Here is a 22,525-nt window from a genome sequence, read left to right as displayed (position 1 = left end):
TGTTCCATAATTTTTTCCTCCACATATGCACTTTAAATATTTCTGAATATGTTGTAGATTCATTTTGTTAATCCTGTTGTGCAGTAAGAAAAAAATGCTTTTATCTGTAAATTTTTGAATGATTTTTATGAAAAACAAGCTATATGATCACATGCACGTTGTGTTAAAAATACTATATTAAAAAAACTATACTGAGATGGACGTGTGTTATATCTGCAGCCATTCATTGCAAGATTTGAAGATTTAAAATAAACAGAGTGGAAAGCAGCCCTGGTTTCTGACTGATTCAATGGCTGAACAGTGGTCAGTGGTCACCTGGAATAGTTTTCTCAACCTCTTAAAGAAGTTCCAATAGCTGCTGCTTTTCCTTCACGCTGTGAAGCTCCAGCTCATCCCAATTAAATCACCTCAAATCACCATCTCAGTTCATCAAGATTAGATCAGGAGATTAATGTGGAGGAATAACACTTTTTTATACTCTTTACTACGTAATTCCATATGTGTCCCTTAATCGTTTCATGTCTTTAATAATAATCTACAATGTAGAAAATACAATAAGTAAAGAAATAAAGACACTGAAAGAGAGAAAGTTTTGTCCAAACTTTTGACTTATACTGTAGTTTTAAGAAATGTAAAATGAAATTCTGATCTGTGTATTGCATCAAAACTGGAAAACGAGTAGAAATCATATCTAATACATGTAATGGATGTATGTACTTAAAGCTGATGTAGTAAGATTTGCGATTTGGGGGATTGAGGGCCCTCTCTGGTGAGAATGGGTAATTACACCGAGCATGCAGAAGAAAAATCATTTTAAACTGGGTGGGTGTGATGCGGTCTCCTTTCAGAGCGGATAAATCCAATTCCAGGTTATGTTCAGTGTGAGAGAGCGAGAGAGAGAGAGAGAGGGAGAGAGAGCTCAGTCAGAAACTTCACTCCTTCGTTTCTTTGGTTTTACTATGAGTGAATGAGCTACTGAGCTCTGAGTTTCTACTTCTGAAGTCTCCATTGCTCCACCAGCCGCTCGCGTTCAGTAAAACTGAGCCGGATCCTCTTTTAGAGGCTGTACGTGTGACGTAAGTTCGTAAAGACACGTGACATGGCCAGAAGAAGAAGAACTCCCGCGAAAAGAGACGACACCCCAGTTTTTAGAATGAACATATTATTAGGATTAGCAGGGATGGTTGTTTCAGCACACTGGTACCATTAAACACTATATTTTATCCCTTTTCTGCATTCAGTTTAGAAACTAAATAATACGGACTAATACTTTAATAAAAATAATAAATGAGAAAAAAAATAATAACAACAAGGTAAAATAAAGATGTGTTAAAAAAATAAATGTATGAAATAAGTTAGGAACAAATTGGATAAGAACAAATCAAGACTAATATAACCAGTTATTGACTGATTATACTGGAATTGGTGGTTGTTGTGAAAAAAGCCACAAAGTGCTGCTATCCGTGGTGCTGAACAACTAGACTCCCACTGGACTGGTCTTTATTCTGGAACATAATGTTTCACCACACTGTAATTCCACTATTTATCTAATCTCAAATAAATTAAGCCTGTTTTTTTTTTTTTTTGTAAAAATGAATTATTTCCAAAAATTACCCAACTATTTTCCATACATCAGCTCACAGACACAGCCTTGTGCTAATCCACATCACCCTAGGAATGATGAGGAGAAAGAGCACCATCTACTGTACCCACCCAGAGAGAGCAAGGCCAACTGTGCTCTCTCAGGGCTTTGGCAGCTGATGGCAAACTGCATGACTGGGATTCGAACCAGCAATCTCCTGATCATAGTGGCAGCGCTTAGCCAGCTGTACCACTCGATGCCAGCTTAATTATTAATTAATTAATATTTTGGTTTTTGCAGGGGGTGGTGCCAAATATGTGAGATAAACCATTTTCATATTATATGTTTATTACACTTATTAAGCCAAGAAGAAATGGTTTCATACGGAAAAATACTTTTAAGGGCAAATCCATTGAATGGGTGCCATTTGCTTGTAGGAACTCATCTTTTTTTAACACTGAATGATGTTTACAAAACTCATATAACATTTAAAAAGCATGTTTAAGAGCAAGTCCACTAATTCCTTTGATTTTCTTTCAAGAAAGTCTTTATTTTAAGGAAAATTTTGACTGCATGTTCAAATAATTGATATTCGTTCCTGTTACTGGCACTCATTCCTGTTACTTTTTAGGTTTTGATAGGACTGAAAATAACAGGAATTAGTTTTTAGCATAGAATTAGCAAAAACATGAAAAATAGCTAAATGACAGCTATGCTAATAGCATAAGGACACTGAACACATTTTAGTGATTTTCCAAAAAAAATAAAAAATTTTAAACATAAACAAATAAGATGTAGGGATTAATTTAGGTAACAGTGTTGAGTGTTGAGACTGAGCTCCTCAGTCATCGTTTTTTGGCCTTCTAATGATCTTCAGAAGAACCAGTTGATGTCACTTCCTGTTGTAGATGTGACTTCCTGTTGTAGAATGTTCCAGATGTTTCAGATGATCAGGGTAATGTGTTACTGTAACAGGACTGAGTGAAAAACAGGGACACAACTAAATGTGTATTTTATAACTTAAATATTATGGATTTCTTATTGAAAAAAATATTTTTTAAAGCATAGATGGGATTTGGAGTCACACAACAATGCAAATGATTTTGAAGGATTTTAATAAATATATTTCATGGTAAAGTTGGAGAGTGGGGGACAGGTAACAAATGCTATTTTTGTTTTTATTAATGTTTTTAATTACACATCTTACTTTTTCAATTATTTTTTTTCCTAGATCTTCACATTTTAAAAAGTGTCAATTTGCCCCAGAACTAAAAAAAAAAAATAATAAATAAAAAAATAAAAAAATAAAACGTTAAAGGCTTCTGGTCACGTGTTGCCGCGTCACGGTCTGTTGTGTCACGTGACGGTTGTAGAAGGAAGATGGCTGCAGACAACCTGCCCTCGGAGTTTGATGTTGTGATAGTGGGCACAGGTAAGATACACACACCTGGAACAGCGCGCGGGAACACCTGGAACACCGGGAACAGCTGGATTAGTGTAGTAGTGTGAGTGTAGGGTGTGCGGGCTGGAGTACAGAATACTGAAAGCCTCGAGACTAGCGGCTACAGCGTTAGCATTAGCATTAGCGTTAGCATTAGCTGCAGTGCTGACTGTGTTGCTCTCGCGCTCAGAGAGAACAGTAATAAGGATGCAACTGTAGCTCAGCGCAGGTGATTAATAATGTCCGGGTTATTATAGTGATATTAATAATCACAGGCTGTATTACTGACTCTCAGTGTGAGAGTGTGAGGTCAGAAAGAGTTTAATGTAGAGACAGACAGACAGAGAATGTGAGTGTGTGTGTGTATGTGTTTCTGTGTGTGTGTGTGTGTGTGTGTGTGTGAGAGAGAGAGAGAGAAACAGACAGTGTGTGAATCAGTGAGAGAGATAGACAGATAGACAGATAGACAGATAGATAGATAGATAGATAGATAGATAGATAGATAGATAGACAAAATTAATGTGTGAGAGAGACATACAGGCAGGCAGACAGACAGAAAGTGTGTATGAGTGAGATAGAAAGATGGATAGACAAACAGACAGAAACAGTAAGACATGAGACAGATGGTTTGTGATAGATTGATTTATAGATTGATAGACAGTGTGAGAGAGAGAGACAGACAATGTGAGAAAAAAGACAGACTGTGTGTGAGAGATATTGAGAGAGACAGACAGAAAGAATGAGAGACAGTGTGTGTGAGGGGAAAAAAGAGAATTAGATAGATAGACAGGCTGAAAGTGTGTGTGTGAAAGAAAGAGACAGAAAGAGTGAAAGACATACTGAGATGCATGAGAGAGAGACAGACAGACAGAGAAAGAGCGAGAAAGTGTGTGTGTGAGTGTGTGAGAGAGAGAGAGAGAGAGAGAGACAGTGTGTGAATCAGTGAGAGAGATAGATACATAGCTAGATAGACAGAATGAGTGTGTGTGAGACAGGCAGACAGACAAAAAATGTTTGTGTGAGAGAGAGACAGAAATAGTAAAACCCACTGTGTGAAAGAAAGAAAAAAAGAGTTAGAGAGACAGATAGTGTGTAAGAGAGAGAGAGAGAGAGAGAGAGACAGAAAAAGTGAGACAGACGGTTTTAGATAGATCGATAGATAGTATGAGAGCGAGAGAAAGACAGGCAGCGTGTGAGCAAGAAAATACAGTTAGAGAGACAGACAGAAAAGTGAGACAGACGGTTATTGATAGATAGATAGATAGATAGATAGATTGTATGAGAGAGAGAGAGACAGGCAGTCTGTGAGAAAGAAAATAGAGTTAGAGAGATGGACAGAGAGTGTGTGAGAGAGATAGAAACAGACAGAAAGAGTGAGACATGAGACATATGGTTATAGATAGATAGATAGATAGATAGATAGATAGATAGATAGATAGATAGATAGATAGATAGATAGATAGATAGTCTGTATGACAGATGGAAAGAGAGAAGGACAGACAGTGGCAGTGTGTGAGAGAGAAAGAAAAAGATAGATAGATAGATCGATAGATAGTATGAGAGCGAGAGAAAGACAGGCTGCGTGTGAGAGAAAATACAGTTAGAGAGACAGACAGAAAACGTGAGACAGACAGTTATAGATAGATAGATGGATAGATACATAGATGGATAGATAGATAGATTGTATGAGAGAGAGAAAGACAGGCCGTCTGTGAGAAAGAAAATAGAGTTAGAGAGATGGACAGAGAGTGTGTGAGAGAGATAGAAACAGACAGAAAGAGTGAGACATGAGACAGATGGTTTGTGATATGGCCCTAAAATAATATCACAATATTTCATGGTATTTTTCACGATACCGCTACTCTTGCCAATACCACACAAAACACGAAATTAAAAATAAAAACTATTTAAAGAATACACTACTGCAACAAAACAAAAAAAATATTCCTGCATACATTATGACATGGTATGATACGGTATACAATTTCAGATTTGTAACAGAAGCCAGCATAAAGTTATCCAAAAGCAGTGTGTAAGACTGGTGGAGGAGAACATGATGCCAAGATGCATGAAAAAAAAACTGTGATTAAAAACCAGGATTATTCCTCTAAATATATTTCTGTGCTCTTAAAACTTTATGAATATGAACTTGTTTTCTTGTATTATTTGAGGTCTTAAAGCTCTTTTTCGCATTTTCTGTAAATAAATGCTCTAAATAAAGATATTTTTATTTGGAATTTGGGAGAAATGTTGTCTGTAGTTTATAGAATAAAACAACAATGTTCATTTTACTCAAATATAAACCTATAAATAGTAAAATCAGAGAAACTGATTCAGAAACTGAAGTGCTTAGGGTTATGTAATATCTATTGATGTTAGTGCTGGGCGATATATGAAAAATCATATATCACGATATGGATTTTTTTTATATCACAATAACGATATATATATATATATATATATATATATATATATATATATATATATATATATATAATCATGATATACCACATTTAAATATGTTTTTTTAAAGTTATTCTTAAAAAGACTAAATACTATCATTGCTTACTTTTTTCCAACTTTATTTCAAAGTGACATTAAACCCAACTTTCGCAAATGAGAATTACTACCTTTTAGTGCAGCAATATATGTAAATATATATCAAATGAAAACAGATGAGGTAGATGCAGTAGCTCATTTTTTTTAAAGAACAATGCGTCTCCATTGTTCAGCTCTCATGAGTTTAATAATGTAAAGCACGTCGCAAACCGGCGTGTCCCTGCGTGACCGTCAAATAACGTAAAGCAGCGTCACGCCGCAAAACCACATTATGAAGCTTTTATTTTGTTATTTTGAAGATTACTTTATTATCACTTATATAAACCGAGTTTATGCAAAGTGACCATGCCAATACATTTCATCATAGCCTACTTTATATATTTGCATGAATAATTGATGAAATTACTGTAGAAATGATAGAGACGATAGAAGATAAGTAGCACGATAGACACTTTTCACAATATCGTCCTCACGATATTTATCATCATATCACACAGCACTAATTGATATTATTCCGTACGATACCCTGAATGGGATGCAGTACAGACTCTGTACAGTTCTACAGGACGTAGCAGAAGATGTAGGTTACTACACCCCCACTACTACGTTCAGGAGATTAACGTCCACCACAGAGCAGATCCAGGTCCTGTCCTCATTCTGCACATGCAGTGTCCTGATTCAGAGCAGAGGAGTGCACCAGTTCCTCAGGACAGCAGGAGATGACGCCTGTGCTCCCCTGTGTTAGTGGTGTTTCTGCAGTCGTATGGAGAAAAGGAAGGGCGGAGGAGAAAAGGAAAGGATTGCGATGGCTGAGAGCGACGTCCCCGTGCCGTGATTGATGGTGTGCAAATGAATATCTCTGGCCCACTTCTGCTTCTTCTCGTGCAAAACCACCAGAGCCAGCTGGTCCCTGGGCTGCCGGTGACATGGGGACATGTGCTGCCGGGCTATTTCTGCTCAGACGCCGCTCTGCTGTTCCGCCGTTCCGCCGTTCCGTGTCAAGGTTGCTCAGACAGGCGTGTTTTGTCCCAGGTTCCCTCGTTACCCTCTCCTCGTTCCTGCGCCGGGTACAGGTGGGGACGAGAGTATGGACAGGGAGCAGTTGTTAATCAATATGGCGGACCTCTGATGACATCTGGTAGACCCTGTGACGGTGTGAAGGCCGTGTTCCCGTTGGTTGCGCTCCGTCGCCTGCTGTTCTCTACGCGTCTGACCTGAGAGTCTCCAGGGGGTTGAAGCGTGCAGCTTGCAGACTGGCATAAAGCACCTACAGCACAGCAGGGTGTCCAAACTTTGCTTCAAAACCATATTTTTTTACATTAATAACTAAGGGTGTGACGAGACACTAATATCACGAAAACGAGACGAGATTTAAAAATAAAATTTTAAAGAAAACGTCAAAAATGAAAAATCAAAACTTCAAAACTAGAGTTTTATTCAACCGGTTTCTCTCACACATTGATTATATAAGAAATAGAAATAAGAATAAGAATATAAAATAAAAATAAAACTAGGTCTTATATAGTGCAAACAATAAGTGCAAACCACAACCAATCATATTAAGACTATTGTTTGTGTGTTTTTTCTCCTAAATCTCTTGTAATTTAACTATGCAGAACCATAACCAGTCATATTAGGACTATACTTGAAGTGAAACAGAGACAGAACATGTTTTTAAATACAGTACAGAGCTAAGGGATTAGTACAGCTGTCTATGAAACAGTCACGTGCAGGATTTACTTACAGTATTTATATATGGTTTGTATCTTGTTGGTCACTCTGTTACCGTTTATTGTTTCCACTGGAGCCAAAATGCAGCCAGATATACAACTTAAAAGTAGCAGAAGCTTCTTCTATACAAATACCTGAATTTTCCTCTTCTGCTGAGAGCTGCTCTCACTGCTCAGCCACCACACTCGCTGCTATCACTACTGTGTTGCCAGATCCATCTTAAAAAGTCTGCGCTAAACTATTTTTTTCCCCGCGAGACAGGTTTAAGCTTGACGAGAAATATGGTCATGTTTTAATCTCGCGAGATCTTGTCACACCCCTATTAATAACTAAAATGTGTTCCACACTGTAAACCTATACGTTGTTTGAACTCAAATGATTTCTTAATGAAGTCTGTTTTACATAAAATTGGACATTTCTAAACATTACTCAACTATTTTGAGTTAGTAGTTTGAGTTGAACCAACTTATAATAACTTTATGAGTTTAGTCTGTTTTGCCGTTGGCAGCTTCTTTTCCATTGGCTTCTGTCACAATCTATTTGCATACTGGGTGTGTCCAACAGTTTCTGACAGACACTCACCATCAGTGTGTAGTGATTCCCCCCGGGTTACCTTACAAATAAATCAACTTCCTTTAGTTGTAATAACTTGATGTTTTAATTTATGCTAACTCAAGTTTTCATTCCCCACTAGTCCAGCAGCGGGGTTGCCAGTGTGATAAGGTGGTTGCCAGTGCGACGAGGTGGTTGCCAGTGCGATGAGGTGGTTTCAAATGCAATTTGGTGTTTGCCAGTGGGATGAGGTGGTTGTCAGTGGGATGAGGTGGCTGCAAATGCAACGAGGAGGTTGCCAGTGCGATGAGGTGGTTGTCAGTGGGATGAGGTGGTTGCCAGTGCGATGAGGTGGTTGTCAGTGCGATGAGGTGGTTTTTAGTGCGATAAGGTGGTTGCAAATGCAACGAGGGGGTTGCCAGTGCGATAAGGTGGTTGCAAATGCAACGAGGGGGTTGCTAGTGCGATGAGGTGGTTGTCAGTGCGATGAGGTGGTTGCAAATGCAACGAGGGGGTTTCCAGTCCGATGAGGGGGTTTCCAGTCCGATGAGGTGGTTTTCAGTGAGATAAGGTGGTTGCAAATGCAACGAGGGGGTTTCCAGTGCGATGAGGTGGTTGTCAGTGCGATGAGCTGGTTGCAAATGCAACGAGGGGGTTGCCATTGTGATGAGGTGGTTGTCAGTGCGATGAGGTAGTTGTAAGTGCGATGAAGTGGTTGCAAATGCAACGAGGATGTTGCCAGTGCGATGAGGTGGTTGTCAGTGCGATGAGGTGGTTGCAAATGCAACTTGGGGGTTGCCAGGGCTGCTAAGGTGGTGGCCAGTGTGATGAGGGTGTTGTGGGTGCTACGAGGGTGTTGCGAGTGTGGCGTAGGGTTGCAACGGTATGAGATTTTCACGGTATGATAACCGTCTCAGAAAATACCGCGGTATCACGGTATCACAGTTTGTTACATATATTATTAAACTGACCCTTAAAGAAATTACAACAAAGGTTTTTTGTTCAATTAACTATTTATTGTAGAAACCTGGAACAATTATATAGATAATGTCTCCTTAAAAAAATAAACTGTACACCATCAGGTGAAGGAAACCAGGTTTTTCCACTACTCTTAAGGTCATTAAGGGTGTATATAATTATATATATATATATATATATATATATATATATATACACACACACACACACACGTGTCACACATTACATGTCCTCTAAGAAGTAAAGATCCTGTGTTTAAACTATTCAGTACAATTATTTAAGTTTAAATTATTTAATATCTGATAAACTGAGCCTGGGTCAGTGTCTGATCAACGACTGTTGTAAACGTCCGTTTTACTGCCAAGTTGGTATATAAGCAGATAGAGGAGATTTATTTCTGAGTCTGGTTTTAACACATGAAAAACAGGCACGTCAGAATTTGAAAATGAACGCATGTAAATGAATGGCGTCTTTCACATCCAGTCCGGCCAGGACCTTTACACGGACACGTGAATCCGTCGTAGCACGCACTTCACGCCTGTACCTGCGTGCCCAAATTTCGGATAACTCAGCGCTTTTGCGGGCGCTTACCGCAGGGGTTGTGCACGACTACAAAGAGGTTTTATTTAGGTTCAGATTAAAATTATAAGCTAAACACATACTTTGCGCTGCACGGCGGGGTGGTGTTCTTGGAGATGGGAGAACAGGTTTGACGTATGTCCACCTTTAGCTGCGACTTTACAGCCACATTGATTACGAATTGGATAACCATCCTCGGGTGCGTTCGGCGGGTCTCTGAAATAGTCCCACACTGCTGATTTTAGTTTAGCCTTTTTTTAGGCGGACGGAGATAATGTTTAGTCTGATGCACTTTCTGCTGTTCTCACCGCTGTGTGCTGAGCAGCTGAAGCGGAGCAGAGTTGCGCATGCGCGGGTGAGTTTCTCCGCTGGCTTGCCTTTTACCGGTAATAAGCAAACACACACGGTATGATAACCGTGCATTTTAATACCATGGTATACCGTGAAACCGGTTACCGCTGCAACCCTAGTGTGGCGACAGGGTTGCGAGCGTGGCGCGGTTGTGCAGTAGTGCTGAATCTGTTGTGCTTCTTCTCAAAACTCGGTTTCATTTACGGATTTTCACCAGCCGACCTCCCACCCACAAATCTGAACGAGGGAACAACAAGAGTGCTGACAGAGAGTGAGAGAGAGAAAGAGAGAGAGAGAGAGAGAGAGATATGGATAGGGCTAAGGGTGACAGAAGGAGGAGGAGAGAAAGAGAAGTGACTTCCTATTCTTTCTCTACCTCTCCCTCTCTCTGCCTTTCTCTCTCTCTCTCTCTCTCTCTCTCTCTCTCTCTTTCTTTCTCTTTCCCTCGTTCGGCCCTGACTATAAATAAAACACAAAATGACTTTCAAGGTGCAGAGATAGAATCCATTCTAGAATGTTCTCTGAAATGAAGAGTGATTTATGATTTCATACAATTCCCGCTGAAAGCATTTCGGGCTTTGCTCGGTCATCAAAGTCTGACCAGCCTCGATCTATTATTTATCGCCCGGCATGTCTATGTGGCACCAGTGCTTTATGGCAGGTAATGTTTGTCTTTAGCAAACATGATGTGGAAAAATCGATACAGGATAGGATAAATGGCATTAAAAGATGGCGGCGGGAGGTTATTTACACTTTTTAAAAACATCTCTAGTATTTTCTCGACAGTCAGAAGCTGCCCGGCTCTTCTGCTGCTGTTTTCACTGAGTAAGTTACTCAGGTGTTTCCTGTTTATCAGAGCAAATGAAAAGAAATGCGTAAATATAATATATCTCTTTCCTCTGTTGATGCTTTCTCTCAGGTTATGTTACAGAATGAAGATTCAATAATATTGTTGAAAGGCACAGTGAAAGGCAGGGTATCAGGGTATCAGAAACCGTATTCTGGAGTTTTATTGTAAAATGCACACTAAACAGACAGTGAAACTGTACAATACTGTGCATTTTTCACTTTACTAATTCTTCACTAAACCACAAGCTACTTGGGAGAGTAAAAACTATATGAAACTATATAACTATAACTATAGAAATGTTTTCATTTAGTTCTGCTGTTTGAGAAGCTCAGACAGCCCACAGCAGGATTAGCTAGCAGACTTCGTCTGAGGGAGGAATCTGTACCTGCTGTGTGTGGCAAGTCAGCAACATTAACATTTAGTGTTAGGAAGATCCTGTGCTCTGTTCGCTCAATTAAAATCAAGTTATATGTTATAGTAACTACAGACTTAATGTACAGTATAACTATGTTATTTATAGTTAACAGGATTTTTGTCAATTGTCTGCCTGACATTATACCACTAAAATCTTGCTGCTAAAATACTGCTAAATTGGTCTTGAGGCCTAAATGTAGACAAATGGAGGGCATTACAAAAAAATAATCGCGACTAATCAACTAATCGAATCAAATAATCGGCAGATTAATCGACTACTAAAATAGTTATTAGGGCTGCGGCGATTGGTCGATATAATCTTGTTTTCTCTCTCTATAATGTTGATTATTTAAATTTGTCGACAACAAATTTCATTGTCAACTAATCGCTAATTTGTAACAGTACTGAATGAATTACACAAGAACACAGAAGCGCAATGGGACATAAATGGGGTAAATGTCTTTTTTAGAGATGGAGGACATGGCAGAAATAATCGCTGACTAATCGACTAATCAAACAAATAATTGGCAGATTAGTCGACTACTCAAATAGTCATTAGTTGCAGCTCTACTCTGAACACTGAGTGAAGTAAGAGAACTGATGCGCGGTAAAGATTTTTATAAAGGTGGCGTTGGGTGTGAATGCAGATTTAAGGCGGAAACTCAGCGCAGGAACAGTGTTTTCCTTCAGGTCCAGGCTGGTGTAAAATGGTGGTGTGTATCAGGCTATAACCCGGCGGTGGAGGATCCTCCATCAGTTAAATGGCCGGGCGAGGAAGATGCGATGGACCTCTGGGTTTGCTCGGAATAAATCACTTTCCCATTGTGTGAGAGAGACGGGACGGGGCAAGGCCAGATGAGGAGGAAGAAAGATGGAGGGACAGGCACGCTCCAGCGACTTAATGGAGTTGTTTTCAACTCCACCCGGCTCCTTCTCTCCGGCCTGGACCCCACACATCCCCCCGTACTCTATACTCTTTATTCTGTACTCTGTACTCTAGGGCTGGCCCGAATAGCGTTTTTTGAGCTCCGGATATTCGGCACTGATTCGAAGCGAATATTCGAATATTCGTTTTTAAAAAAAGAGGTAAAAATTTTTTTTTTAAAAAAGCAAATCACGGCCCCTTTAATCCACTGAAAAATGTTCAATTTGCTCTGACCGACGAGACATATTCACCCCGGATTTTTGGTGTTTTTATCCCGGATTTTTGTGTTTTCACCCCATATTTTTTCTGTGTTTTTAGCCCAGATTTCTTTGTGTTTTCATCCCGGAATTTCTGCTGCCCCACACGCGGCTTATCCGCTGCGTAAGCAGGCTAGGAGGCTGCTGCTGCACGGTTTCTCCGCTGCGCAAGCCAGCCCAGTAAATTGCTGTTTGTGTTTTCACACTTAGGCTATTTGCTTAAAAAAACAAACAAAAAAACGTTTGTTCAGGAAGTATTTTATATTCTTAATCTTCTTATATTCTTAGTATTTTATATTCTTACTCTGTACCCTGTACTCTTTATTCTATACTCTTTATTCTGTACTCTTTATTCTGTACTCTGTACTCTTTATTCTGTACTCTGTACTCTTTATTCTGTACTCTGTACTCTTTATTCTGTACTCTGTACCCTGTACTCTTTATTCTGTACTCTGTACTCTTTATTCTGTACTCTGTACCCTGTACTCTTTATTCTGTACTCTGTACTCTTTATTCTGTACTCTGTACTCTTTATTCTGTACTCTTTATTCCGTACTCTTTATTCTGTACTCTGTACTCTTTATTCCGTACTCTGTACTCTTTATTCTGTACTCTGTACTCTTTATTCTGTACTCTGTACTCTTTATTCTGTACTTTGTACTCTTTATTCCGTACTCTGTACTCTTTATTCTGTACTCTGTACTCTTTATTCTATACTCTTTATTCTGTACTCTTTATTCCGTACTCTGTACTCTTTATTCCGTACTCTGTACTCTTTATTCTGTACTCTTTATTCTATACTCTTTATTCTGTACTCTTTATTCCGTACTCTGTACTCTTTATTCCGTACTCTGTACTCTTTATTCTATACTCTTTATTCTATACTCTTTATTCTGTATTCTGTACTCTTTATTCTGTACTCTTTATTCTGTACTCTTTATTCTGTACTCTGTACTCTTTATTCTTTACTCTTTACTCTTTATTCTGTACTCTGTACTCTTTATTCTGTACTCTTTATTCTGTACTTTTTATTCTGTACTCTTTATTCTTTACTCTTTATTCTGTACTCTGTACTCTTTATTCTTTACTCTTTACTCTTTATTCTGTACTCTGTACTCTTTATTCTGTACTCTTTATTCTGTACTCTTTATTCTGTACTCTGTACTCTTTATTCTGTACTCTTTATTCTGTACTCTTTATTCTGTACTCTTTATTCTGTACTTTTTATTCTGTACTCTTTTTTCTGTACTCTTTTTTCTGTACTCTTTTTTTCTGTACTCTTTTTTCTGTACTTCTGTACTCTTTACCCTGTACTTTTTATTCTGTACTCTGTACTCTTTATTCTGTACTATGTACTCTTTATTCTGAAATCTGTACTCTTTATTCTGTACTCTTTAGTCTGTACTCTTTATTTTGTACTCTTTATTCTGTACTCTTTATTCTGTACTCTGTACTCTCTATTCTGTACTCTCTATTTTGTACTATGTACTCTTTATTCTGAAATCTGTACTCTTTATTCTGTACTCTTTATTCTGTACTCTTTATTCTGTACTCTTTATTCTGTACTCTTTATTCTGTACTCTGTACTCTCTATTCTGTACTCTCTATTCTGTACTCTGTACCCTCTATTCTGTACTCTCTATTCTGTACTCTTTATTCTGAAATCTGTACTCTTTATTCTGTACTCTTTATTCTGTACTCTTTATTCTGTACTCTTTATTCTGTACTCTTTATTCTGTACTCTTTATTCTGTACTCTGTACCCTCTATTCTGTACTCTCTATTCTGTACTCTTTAGTCTGTACTCTTTATTCTGTACTCTTTAGTCTGTACTCTTTATTCTGTACTCTTTAGTCTGTACTCTCTATTCTGTACTCTCTATTCTGTACTCTCTATTCTGTACTCTTTATTCTGTACTCTTTATTCTGAAATCTTTATTCTGTATTCTGTACTTTTTATTCTGTACTCTTTATTCTGTACTCTGTACTGTGTTTTAAACCGTAAACGTAAACCAGAGCTGCAATGATTAGTTGACATAATCTTTAAGACTTTGTCGACTTGAAGTTTTAGTGTCAGTGAATCATTCATTTGTAACTGAAAAGCACTATGTGAAGTGCTGATTACTGAAACACCCAAACACTGAAATTAGAGCTTAGATTCTCTTCCTGAACCCGACCCAACCAGAGGCCAGACTCAATTGCTAGTAAACAGCTCTAGTTGTTCTGTTTTTAAACAATATAATAAAGTAATCTGTTTATTACTGTTTATAACGCTGTTCTGTGGTGTACTGTATTTTATGCACTGCATTGCAGTTATATACATTATGAGAGCGTGGGCTGTATTGAGAGTAACTGTACTGGGCAGTAATGTGGATTATAGTAGTGTGAGTGTAATTGTAATTGTGGGGACGTTGGCTCTTCACAGATTGAACTTGGCGGGGGGTTTTGAGGGAGGTCAGGAGGACGATGCGCTGCAGGATTTAATAGTGATCACTAACAATACGTCCCGTCTCTTCTGATCCACAGGCCTCACCGAGTCGGTCATCGCCGCCGCCTGCTCACGAGTGGGACAGAGGGTTCTTCACCTGGACAGGTAAACCTGCACTTCACTGATATCACCTCTAATTACAGAGTTTTATATGATGCTGCACATGATGAAACTCTTCCTCAACCTCTTCCTCATTGTCTGCAGCAGCTAGTAAAATAAAATATTCAGAAAAACAAAACGAGTCGATCAGGAAAAGCACCATGTCTACATCAACCCATGAATTAGTATTCATGGCCCCGCCCACCTCGGCTCGGGACCGCCCACAGACAGAGCTGAACCGGGCAGCGACGCCATCTCGTCAGATAGGAGATAACTAACAGCGCTAGGAACAGCATGCAGTTCATTCCTGTGTTATTTGTGCGAATAACACATCAGTGTTTATATACTTTACCCAGTAATTCAGAGCTAAGGAACAAATGGTTAGAATTAGTCTATGGAGGAAAAACAATACCAGCCAAGTACAATAGAGATAGGTAGGTGTTTAGATGTTTAGATCAGTTTCTACTTACACAAGTTAAAATAAAAAATCCACCCTGGGGTTTTGTTCCAACTGCCTGGAGGGTGGATTTTTACTTTCTGGACCTGGACTCTACCCTCCTCTGTGTGTAACTATAGGTTTAAATAGGATCTCCGGTGGATTTGGTGTTTTACAGAGACTCTAAGACTAGGTCAGTGGCTGAACTGCACTTAGCAGGGCATTATTACACGTGTTGTAATGTAACATATGATCACATTGTAAAGACTGTTATAAGTGTAAAAATGTCTTTATTTTAACATTTCTAACTGTTGTCCATATGGTCTGTGCCTCCTGATGTCAAAGTGCTGTTAGCCAATCAGAGGCGATATGTTTGCATGTATAAATCCTATCATCTCCCCTCGACCACTCCTCCACCGGACTAAAGCAGTGTTATACAAGATCACCGGAGCACTTTTTTATCCACAAAAACAGCTCACATGGAATTTATTCATACTAGAGACACAACTAGACATTTTAAAATGAATGAAAAAACGACGAGTATTTTTTAATCTTTACTTAGTTAAGTAGTTGTTGCTTCTCATAATCTGGATTAGAACATTTCTTAAAAATTCACTATTCACTGTATACCTGTAACTCTACCTCTTCACTACTTTACTTTAACTGATGCTCTCAAACACTTTATTAAGAGACAAGAAATTCAAGTAATTAACTCTTGATGAGTTCAGCACAGCTGTTAACTGAAAGCCTGAATTCCAGGAAACTCTACCTCATAAAACTGACTGAGAAAATCCAACAGAGATGTTCAAAACTGATCATCTAAACAAGAGGAGATACTTTAAAGAATCTATAATATAAAACATATTCTGGTTTTAATTTTTTTTAACACTTTTTACTTGACACGCTTTACGTATTCTGTGTAAAAAGGCTTTAAATCAGTTTTTTTTTAATCAATAATCCTGTTTTTTCTGATTTCAGGAGAAACTACTATGCGGGTAACTGGGCTAGCTTCACTTTAAACGGGCTGCTGTCGTGGATAGAGGAGTATAAGGTCTGTATATCTCTATAAGCATTGTGTTCACACTAGGATACATTATACTGGTTTGAGATTGGGAGTAAACTGCTGATGGGTTTTGGTGTTGTTTACAGGCGCAGCAGGAGAAATCACCAGATGACCAGACGGATGTGGAGCAGGAGTGGAGAGAGAAGATCGAGGAGGGAGAGGAAGTTCTGACTCTTAACTCTGTAGACTCCACCATCTCTAACCTGGAAGTGTTCACTTACGCCAGGTATAGATTTACACATTTGTCCTTTTGGATATGTTCACATTACCAAACTGAAGTGACTCAAATCAGATTTTTTGTTCAATGTGGATCAGATCTGATTTTTTCATGGCTGTGTGAACGTACCAAATCTGATTTTTTTTTTTCCAAGTCAGACTTGAGTCGCTTTAGCTATGTTCACATTACCAGGCTGAAGTAACTCAAATCCGATTTTTTGTTCAAAGTGGATCAGATCTGATTTTTTGCTCAATGTGGCTGAGATCTGATTTTTTCATGGCTGTGTGAACGTACCAAATCTGATTTTTTTTTTCAAGTCAGACTTGAGTCACTTTAGCTATGTTCACATTAGCAGGCTGAAGTAACTCAAATCCGATTTTTTCCAATTAGATTTGAGTCACTTTAGCTATGTTTACATTACAAGGCTGAAGTGATTTTTACGTATATCAGATTTTTTGCTTGTTGTGTTTTGTTTTTTCCAAATCAAATTTGAATCACATCAGATTGTTTCATGGCTGTGTGAACGTCCCATATCAGATTTAAAAAAATCACTTTTGCTGTAAATGAACAAGAGTGCTTTATTCACCGAAATAAACAGTTTTCAGGAAAGAAGTGTGTGTGCTCGTTTGAGTTTAAAATAATTTTTTTGTCTTTTTTTATTACAGTTTTTTTACTTAGCTTAACCCAGTGTCGAGACCTGCTGAATTAGAAGTTCCTTATAGGGGTGTGCCATATCGTATCGTACGCAATAATATCGACAACATTTTTGAATATAGTGAACAATATTATACCCTGAAATATTGTATCATATCACCCACCCCTAATTATCACATCAGGGTTCTACTTTTTTGCTTTTTTTATCAAAAGAAAAATTCACACTGTTCTCAATTCCCATTATATATCTACTAGATACAGATTATATCTGTCCAGTATCATTTATTTTACTTTAATCCTGGATATATAGAGATATTTGGAGTGCATTATTATTACTATTAGCATTGACTTCTGTTACAAATCTGATAAAAAGCTCAGTTAGTGGTGTGCCATATCATTGCAAAAATATGCAATAATAAAATGTCATTTTCATTTTGTTGCAGTAGTGTTTTTCCTGAATTTTTTATTTTTTTTTAATTAAGTGTTTTTTCATATTGCCAAGAATATTGCTATCATGAAAATAGCATGAAATATTGTGATATAATTTTTGTTTCTTACAGTGTCTCCTAAAATGTGCCTTATAATCCGGTGCACCTTATAGTGCCACAAAATACGATAAACTAAAAATCAGATTCTGTGAGGAAGTCTCTTTTACCTGCTGTGTGAACGTAGCTTTATGTTCTCTTCCTCCACAGTGAGGAGCCTGAGGAAGAGGAGGAGGTGAAGGCTACGTCTGTAGGCAGTGTGTTAATCGACTCTTTAGCAGCAGAAGCTAAAGAGAACAGCAGCAGCTCTACAGAAGCTCAGAACTCCAGCGGTCCTGATGATACAACTCCAGATAAAGATGATGATGAGGAGCATCAGCATCAGGAGCCCGAGAACGAGCAAACGCCCGAGACCCAGGAGGAACCAGAAAACGAACCGCAGCCAGAGCCGGTTCCAGAGGTGAAGAAGAAGAAGATAACCTATGCTAAGCTAATAAAGGAAGGACGCAGGTTTAACATTGATCTCGTGTCTAAGGTGAGTTACTCAGTTAAAAAAATAAAGATAATATATAGTATATATTCAGTCTGAAAAAAACATCGAAAAACTGCTTGGTTTGCACTCCTAAACATAAAATTTTTTAAATATTATTAATATTAAATATATATAAATATTAAAATATGGCTAAAATATGGTACTATATGAGTACCTAAACAAACTACTATGCTGCCAATACAAACATCAGACATTTTACAAACAGTTACACAATACAGGTCCCTACTTTTCTAGGCTCTCTATCTAAAGAACATTTAAGCTTATATAAAGGCACATTTATTAGCTTATTAGCTTATATAAAAAAAGACAACTGTGCGTACACAAACATTTATTTTATTTATATTTCAACATCAAGTACATGAGGGGCAGTCCAGGTTTTTTTTATTGTAGCACGGACATTAAAAAGCAGTTGTTTGATTGGCTTCAGTCTAAAAGCATTGACGTATCCTCCACCCTTAGCTTACGCCCACTGGCTCTCCTGTCTGCACTAGTGTGATTGTGACCTCTTGTGTTCAAACAATGAAATTGAAAACTCTTGTGCCATTATGCTTTGTTACACCCCTGTTACTTTATTTACTCCTCCCCACACGACTCTGACCAATAAGAGGAGTGAACGTGATCCACGTAGTTTGCTGTGTTTTCTTGCATGGCACCAAACCAGACCAAATTAAGAGGAAACACTTCAAGTTAACGAACTCGTTAGCTGAGTTGGACCAGAGAAACCAGCTATTTTGGAAACACCCTTAATACCAGTTACAAGAATGGAATTAAATATTTCTTTCAACTGTTTAAAAAAAATTGTTTAAGATTTGGATATTTTATTAAAACCAGCATAGAATTATACAAACAATGTCAAAATTCTACATACAGCACACCTACAATTACTTTAATTTTCCCTGCAGACAGAATTCTGGTTAGATTGATAGATTCATCTTTGAATTTATGAATTTAATTATATTAGTTTTATTTGATGTGTGTTTGGAGTCATTTTCTTATTGTAACAGCAAGTGGTTCCAGGTTTATTCCATCGACCAGATAGTCCTACTTTATGTTAATTATGTTATTATTATTATTATTATTGTTATTTTTAATAATAATATATCTGTGTAAAAGCTGATTTTTTTGTGTTAAACTCCTCTTTTCTTCACGTATCTCAGCTGCTGTACTCCCGTGGGTTACTGGTAGACCTGCTCATCAAATCCAACGTGAGCCGCTATGCAGAGTTCAAGAACTTAAGCCGGATCCTCACCTGCAGGAATGGCAAGATAGAACAGGTACGCATAACATATGATATTTATACACAACTTAATGTGTGTGTGTGTGTGTGTGTGTGTGTGTACAGTACCTGTCAAAAGGTTTAGACACACCTCTTCTCGTTTAATGTTTTTTTATTTTATGTTTATTTATTTTCCTACATAGTAAATGTAACAATATTAATCCTAGATTTCTGCATTAATCATTTGATTAATTGAAATTACTGTGCTTTTTTTTAAGTACATAGAAATAATGTGAAAAGGTCTATTAATTAGTGGGACTCGTTAGGATCTTTACAGACTTATCAGCAAGTGAAGTAAATACATTTTCTGATCTATTTTCTCATTTTTCTCTCGTTTCTCTCGTGTGCGATGTTTGTGTGTGTGTGTGTGTGTGTGTGGTGTGTGTGTGGTGTGTGTGTGTGTGTGTGTGTGTGTGTGTGTGTGTGTGTGTGTGTGGTGTGTGTGTGTGGTGTGTGTGTGTGGTGTGTGTGGTGTGTGTGTGTGTGTGGTGTGTGTGTGTGTGTGTGTGTGTGTGTGTGTGTGTGTGTGTGTGTGTGTGTGTGTGTGTGTGTGTGTGTGGTGTGTGTGTGTGGTGTGTGTGTGTGGTGTGTGTGGTGTGTGTGGTGTGTGTGGTGTGTGTGGTGTGTGTGGTGTGTGTGGTGTGTGTGGTGTGTGTGCGATGTGTGTGCGATGTGTGTGCGATGTGTGTGCGGTGTGTGTGCGGTGTGTGTGTGGTGTGTGTGTGTGTGTGTGTGTGTGTGTGTGTGTGTGTGGTGTGTGTGTGTGTGTGTGTGTGTGTGTGTGTGTGTGTGTGTGTGTGTGTGTGTGTGTGTGTGTGCGCGGTAGGTGCCGTGCTCGCGGGCGGATGTGTTTGGCAGTAAGCAGTTGAGTATGGTGGAGAAACGCATGCTGATGAAGTTCCTCACCTTCTGTCTGGACTTTGAGCAGCACCCAGAGGAATTCCAGGGTATAACTCTCTATCTATCCCTCTATCTCTACCACTCTCTATCTGTCTCTCTCTCTCTCTCTCTCTCTCTATCTTTCTCACTCTCTTTCTACAACTGTTTTACTATCTATCTATCTATCTATCTATCTATCTATCTATCTATCTATCTATCTATCTATCTATCTATCTATCTATCTATCTATCTATCTATCCCTCTTTTGCACTCTCTCTACCTGTCTCTTCCTCTTTCTCTTGCACTAAATCTCTACCTCTCTCTTTCTCTCTTTCTCTTACACTATTTCTCTACCTGTCTCTCTCTTAATCGCTCTGATTTCTTAATCTTGCTCTATTTCTCTTTTTCTGTCTCTCAACCTGTCTATCTATCTATCTATCTATCTATCTATCTATCTATCTATCTATCTATCTATCTATCTATCTCTTTCACTCTCTCTACCGCTCTTCCTTTTTCTCTACCTCTCTCTATCTCTCTCTTTCTACCTCTCTCTCACTCTCTCTCTCTCACTTTCTCTCTCTTTATCTCTATCTCTCTACCCCTCTCTCTCTCTATCTTTTTCTCTTTCTCTTTCTCTCACTATCTCTCTCACTATTTCTATCTATCTATCTATCTATCTATCTATCTATCTATCTATCTATCTATCTATCTATCTATCCCTCTCTTGCACTCTCTCTCTACCCCTTTTGCTGTCTCTCTTCCTCTTTCTCTTTTACTACTTCTCTACCTCTCTCTCTCTCAATTTCTTAATCTCTCACTATCTCTCTCTCTCTGTTTAGTTTTAGGTTCTTCTTTTATTGGATTTGCGATTTAAATGTATTAATTTTAAGTAAAACTTATCTAATAATAGCCTGTGTGTTTTTGTGTAGCTGGTCTGTCTGATTGTGAAGCAGGTATCTGTGTCCTGGTTTAGATTTCTCACAGAAGCCGTTCTGGGATTACCTGAGGAGCAGGAGTCTGACGGAGAACCTGCAGCACTTCGTCTTTTCCTCCATCGCCATGGTGGATCAGGAGACGCTGACGGAGGAGGGCCTGAGGGCCACGCAGCACTTCCTGCGCTGCCTCGGCCGCTACGGAAACACGCCGTTCCTCTTCCCGCTGTACGGCCTGGGAGAAATTCCACAGTGCTTCTGCAGGTCAGAACTTCTTCTAAAAGCTCAAAAACTCAGATTTAAAGAGGTTATATTATGAAAACATAATTTTTAGTGCTTTTGTTCTTCTTTTTGGGTTTCAACTCCCCCTATAAACACTATAAACACTAAAAACACCAAAAAATCTGAAAAAAAAAGCTGAAAAAGTTATCAAAAATCTCAGGAATAATTTTCAGCTTCTATGAGCCGTTTACAAGCTCCTTCCTTATTGTGACATCACAATAAACCAGGAAACCTAAATAGAACCACACTGGTTCCCCCTCTCACTTGTCAAACCCTCACCCACTAGAGCCCCGCCCACTAGATCAGGTGAAGAAACTTTCCAGCGTTATTTTATTTCGGTCTGCTGGTTGAAAACCTCAGATAGTACACAGCTCAATAAGCCAGGAGACTTCTTCTGAGGGAGGGATCTGTACCTATAGTGTCTGTGGTGAGAAAGCAGATGAGGGAGATGTAAGAACTTTTAAATAATATGTGTAATATAATATGCTTCTATCACAAGTAAGCATCAAGCTAACACTAATGTGTGGTAAATGCTCAGAGTAAACATGGGGTGTGGCCAGCAACAGCATATTATTTGCATTAAAGTGACAAAGCCCTTAAACGTCTCGTTCTGAAAAGGACTGAAGCTGGTTAGAATAGAGCTGGTGAGATCTTTATCTTTATGTGAGAGTGATTTTGTAGAATTGTTTGTTTGTTTAGTTTATATGCATGCACGTTTTGGACATTTCTTTTGATACATTATTATAGGTTATATTTAAGTTAGATTATTTCTAATTTCAATATTGTTTTATACACAATACGAGTCTTGTTTTACAGATTTATTTTTTTGCCTCTGCTTAATGGTTGAAACTCAAATACTTAAAAGAAATGCATTTATTTTGATGACTATATATATACAGCTCTTGAAAAAATTAGGGAGATCACTTAAAAATAATGAGCTTTTT

At 38.3% G+C, this 22,525-nt stretch overlaps 1 protein-coding gene across 2 annotated transcripts in view; it reads left to right on the top strand.

The window, feature by feature from the left end:
* Positions 1-2,931: 2,931 nt before the first annotated feature.
* Positions 2,932-22,525, top strand: part of chm (CHM Rab escort protein) — a 135,344-nt gene continuing 115,750 nt past the window's right edge. For both annotated transcript variants that reach the window (XR_007425176.1, XM_049466747.1), the window contains exons 1-8: positions 2,932-3,014; positions 14,744-14,810; positions 16,219-16,291; positions 16,390-16,529; positions 17,870-18,194; positions 19,370-19,486; positions 20,315-20,435; positions 21,341-21,563. Coding sequence is in view for 1 of the 2 variants with exons in the window: in XM_049466747.1 (XP_049322704.1) it covers positions 2,963-3,014; positions 14,744-14,810; positions 16,219-16,291; positions 16,390-16,529; positions 17,870-18,194; positions 19,370-19,486; positions 20,315-20,435; positions 21,341-21,563 (1,118 nt within the window). In the remaining variant the exon portion in view is untranslated. The remainder of the gene's footprint in view (positions 3,015-14,743; positions 14,811-16,218; positions 16,292-16,389; positions 16,530-17,869; positions 18,195-19,369; positions 19,487-20,314; positions 20,436-21,340; positions 21,564-22,525) is intronic.

This window comes from Astyanax mexicanus, chromosome 17, assembly GCF_023375975.1.
Source record: "Astyanax mexicanus isolate ESR-SI-001 chromosome 17, AstMex3_surface, whole genome shotgun sequence".
Lineage (NCBI taxonomy): Eukaryota > Metazoa > Chordata > Actinopteri > Characiformes > Acestrorhamphidae > Astyanax > Astyanax mexicanus.
This window is presented reverse-complemented; position numbering and strand designations above follow the sequence as displayed.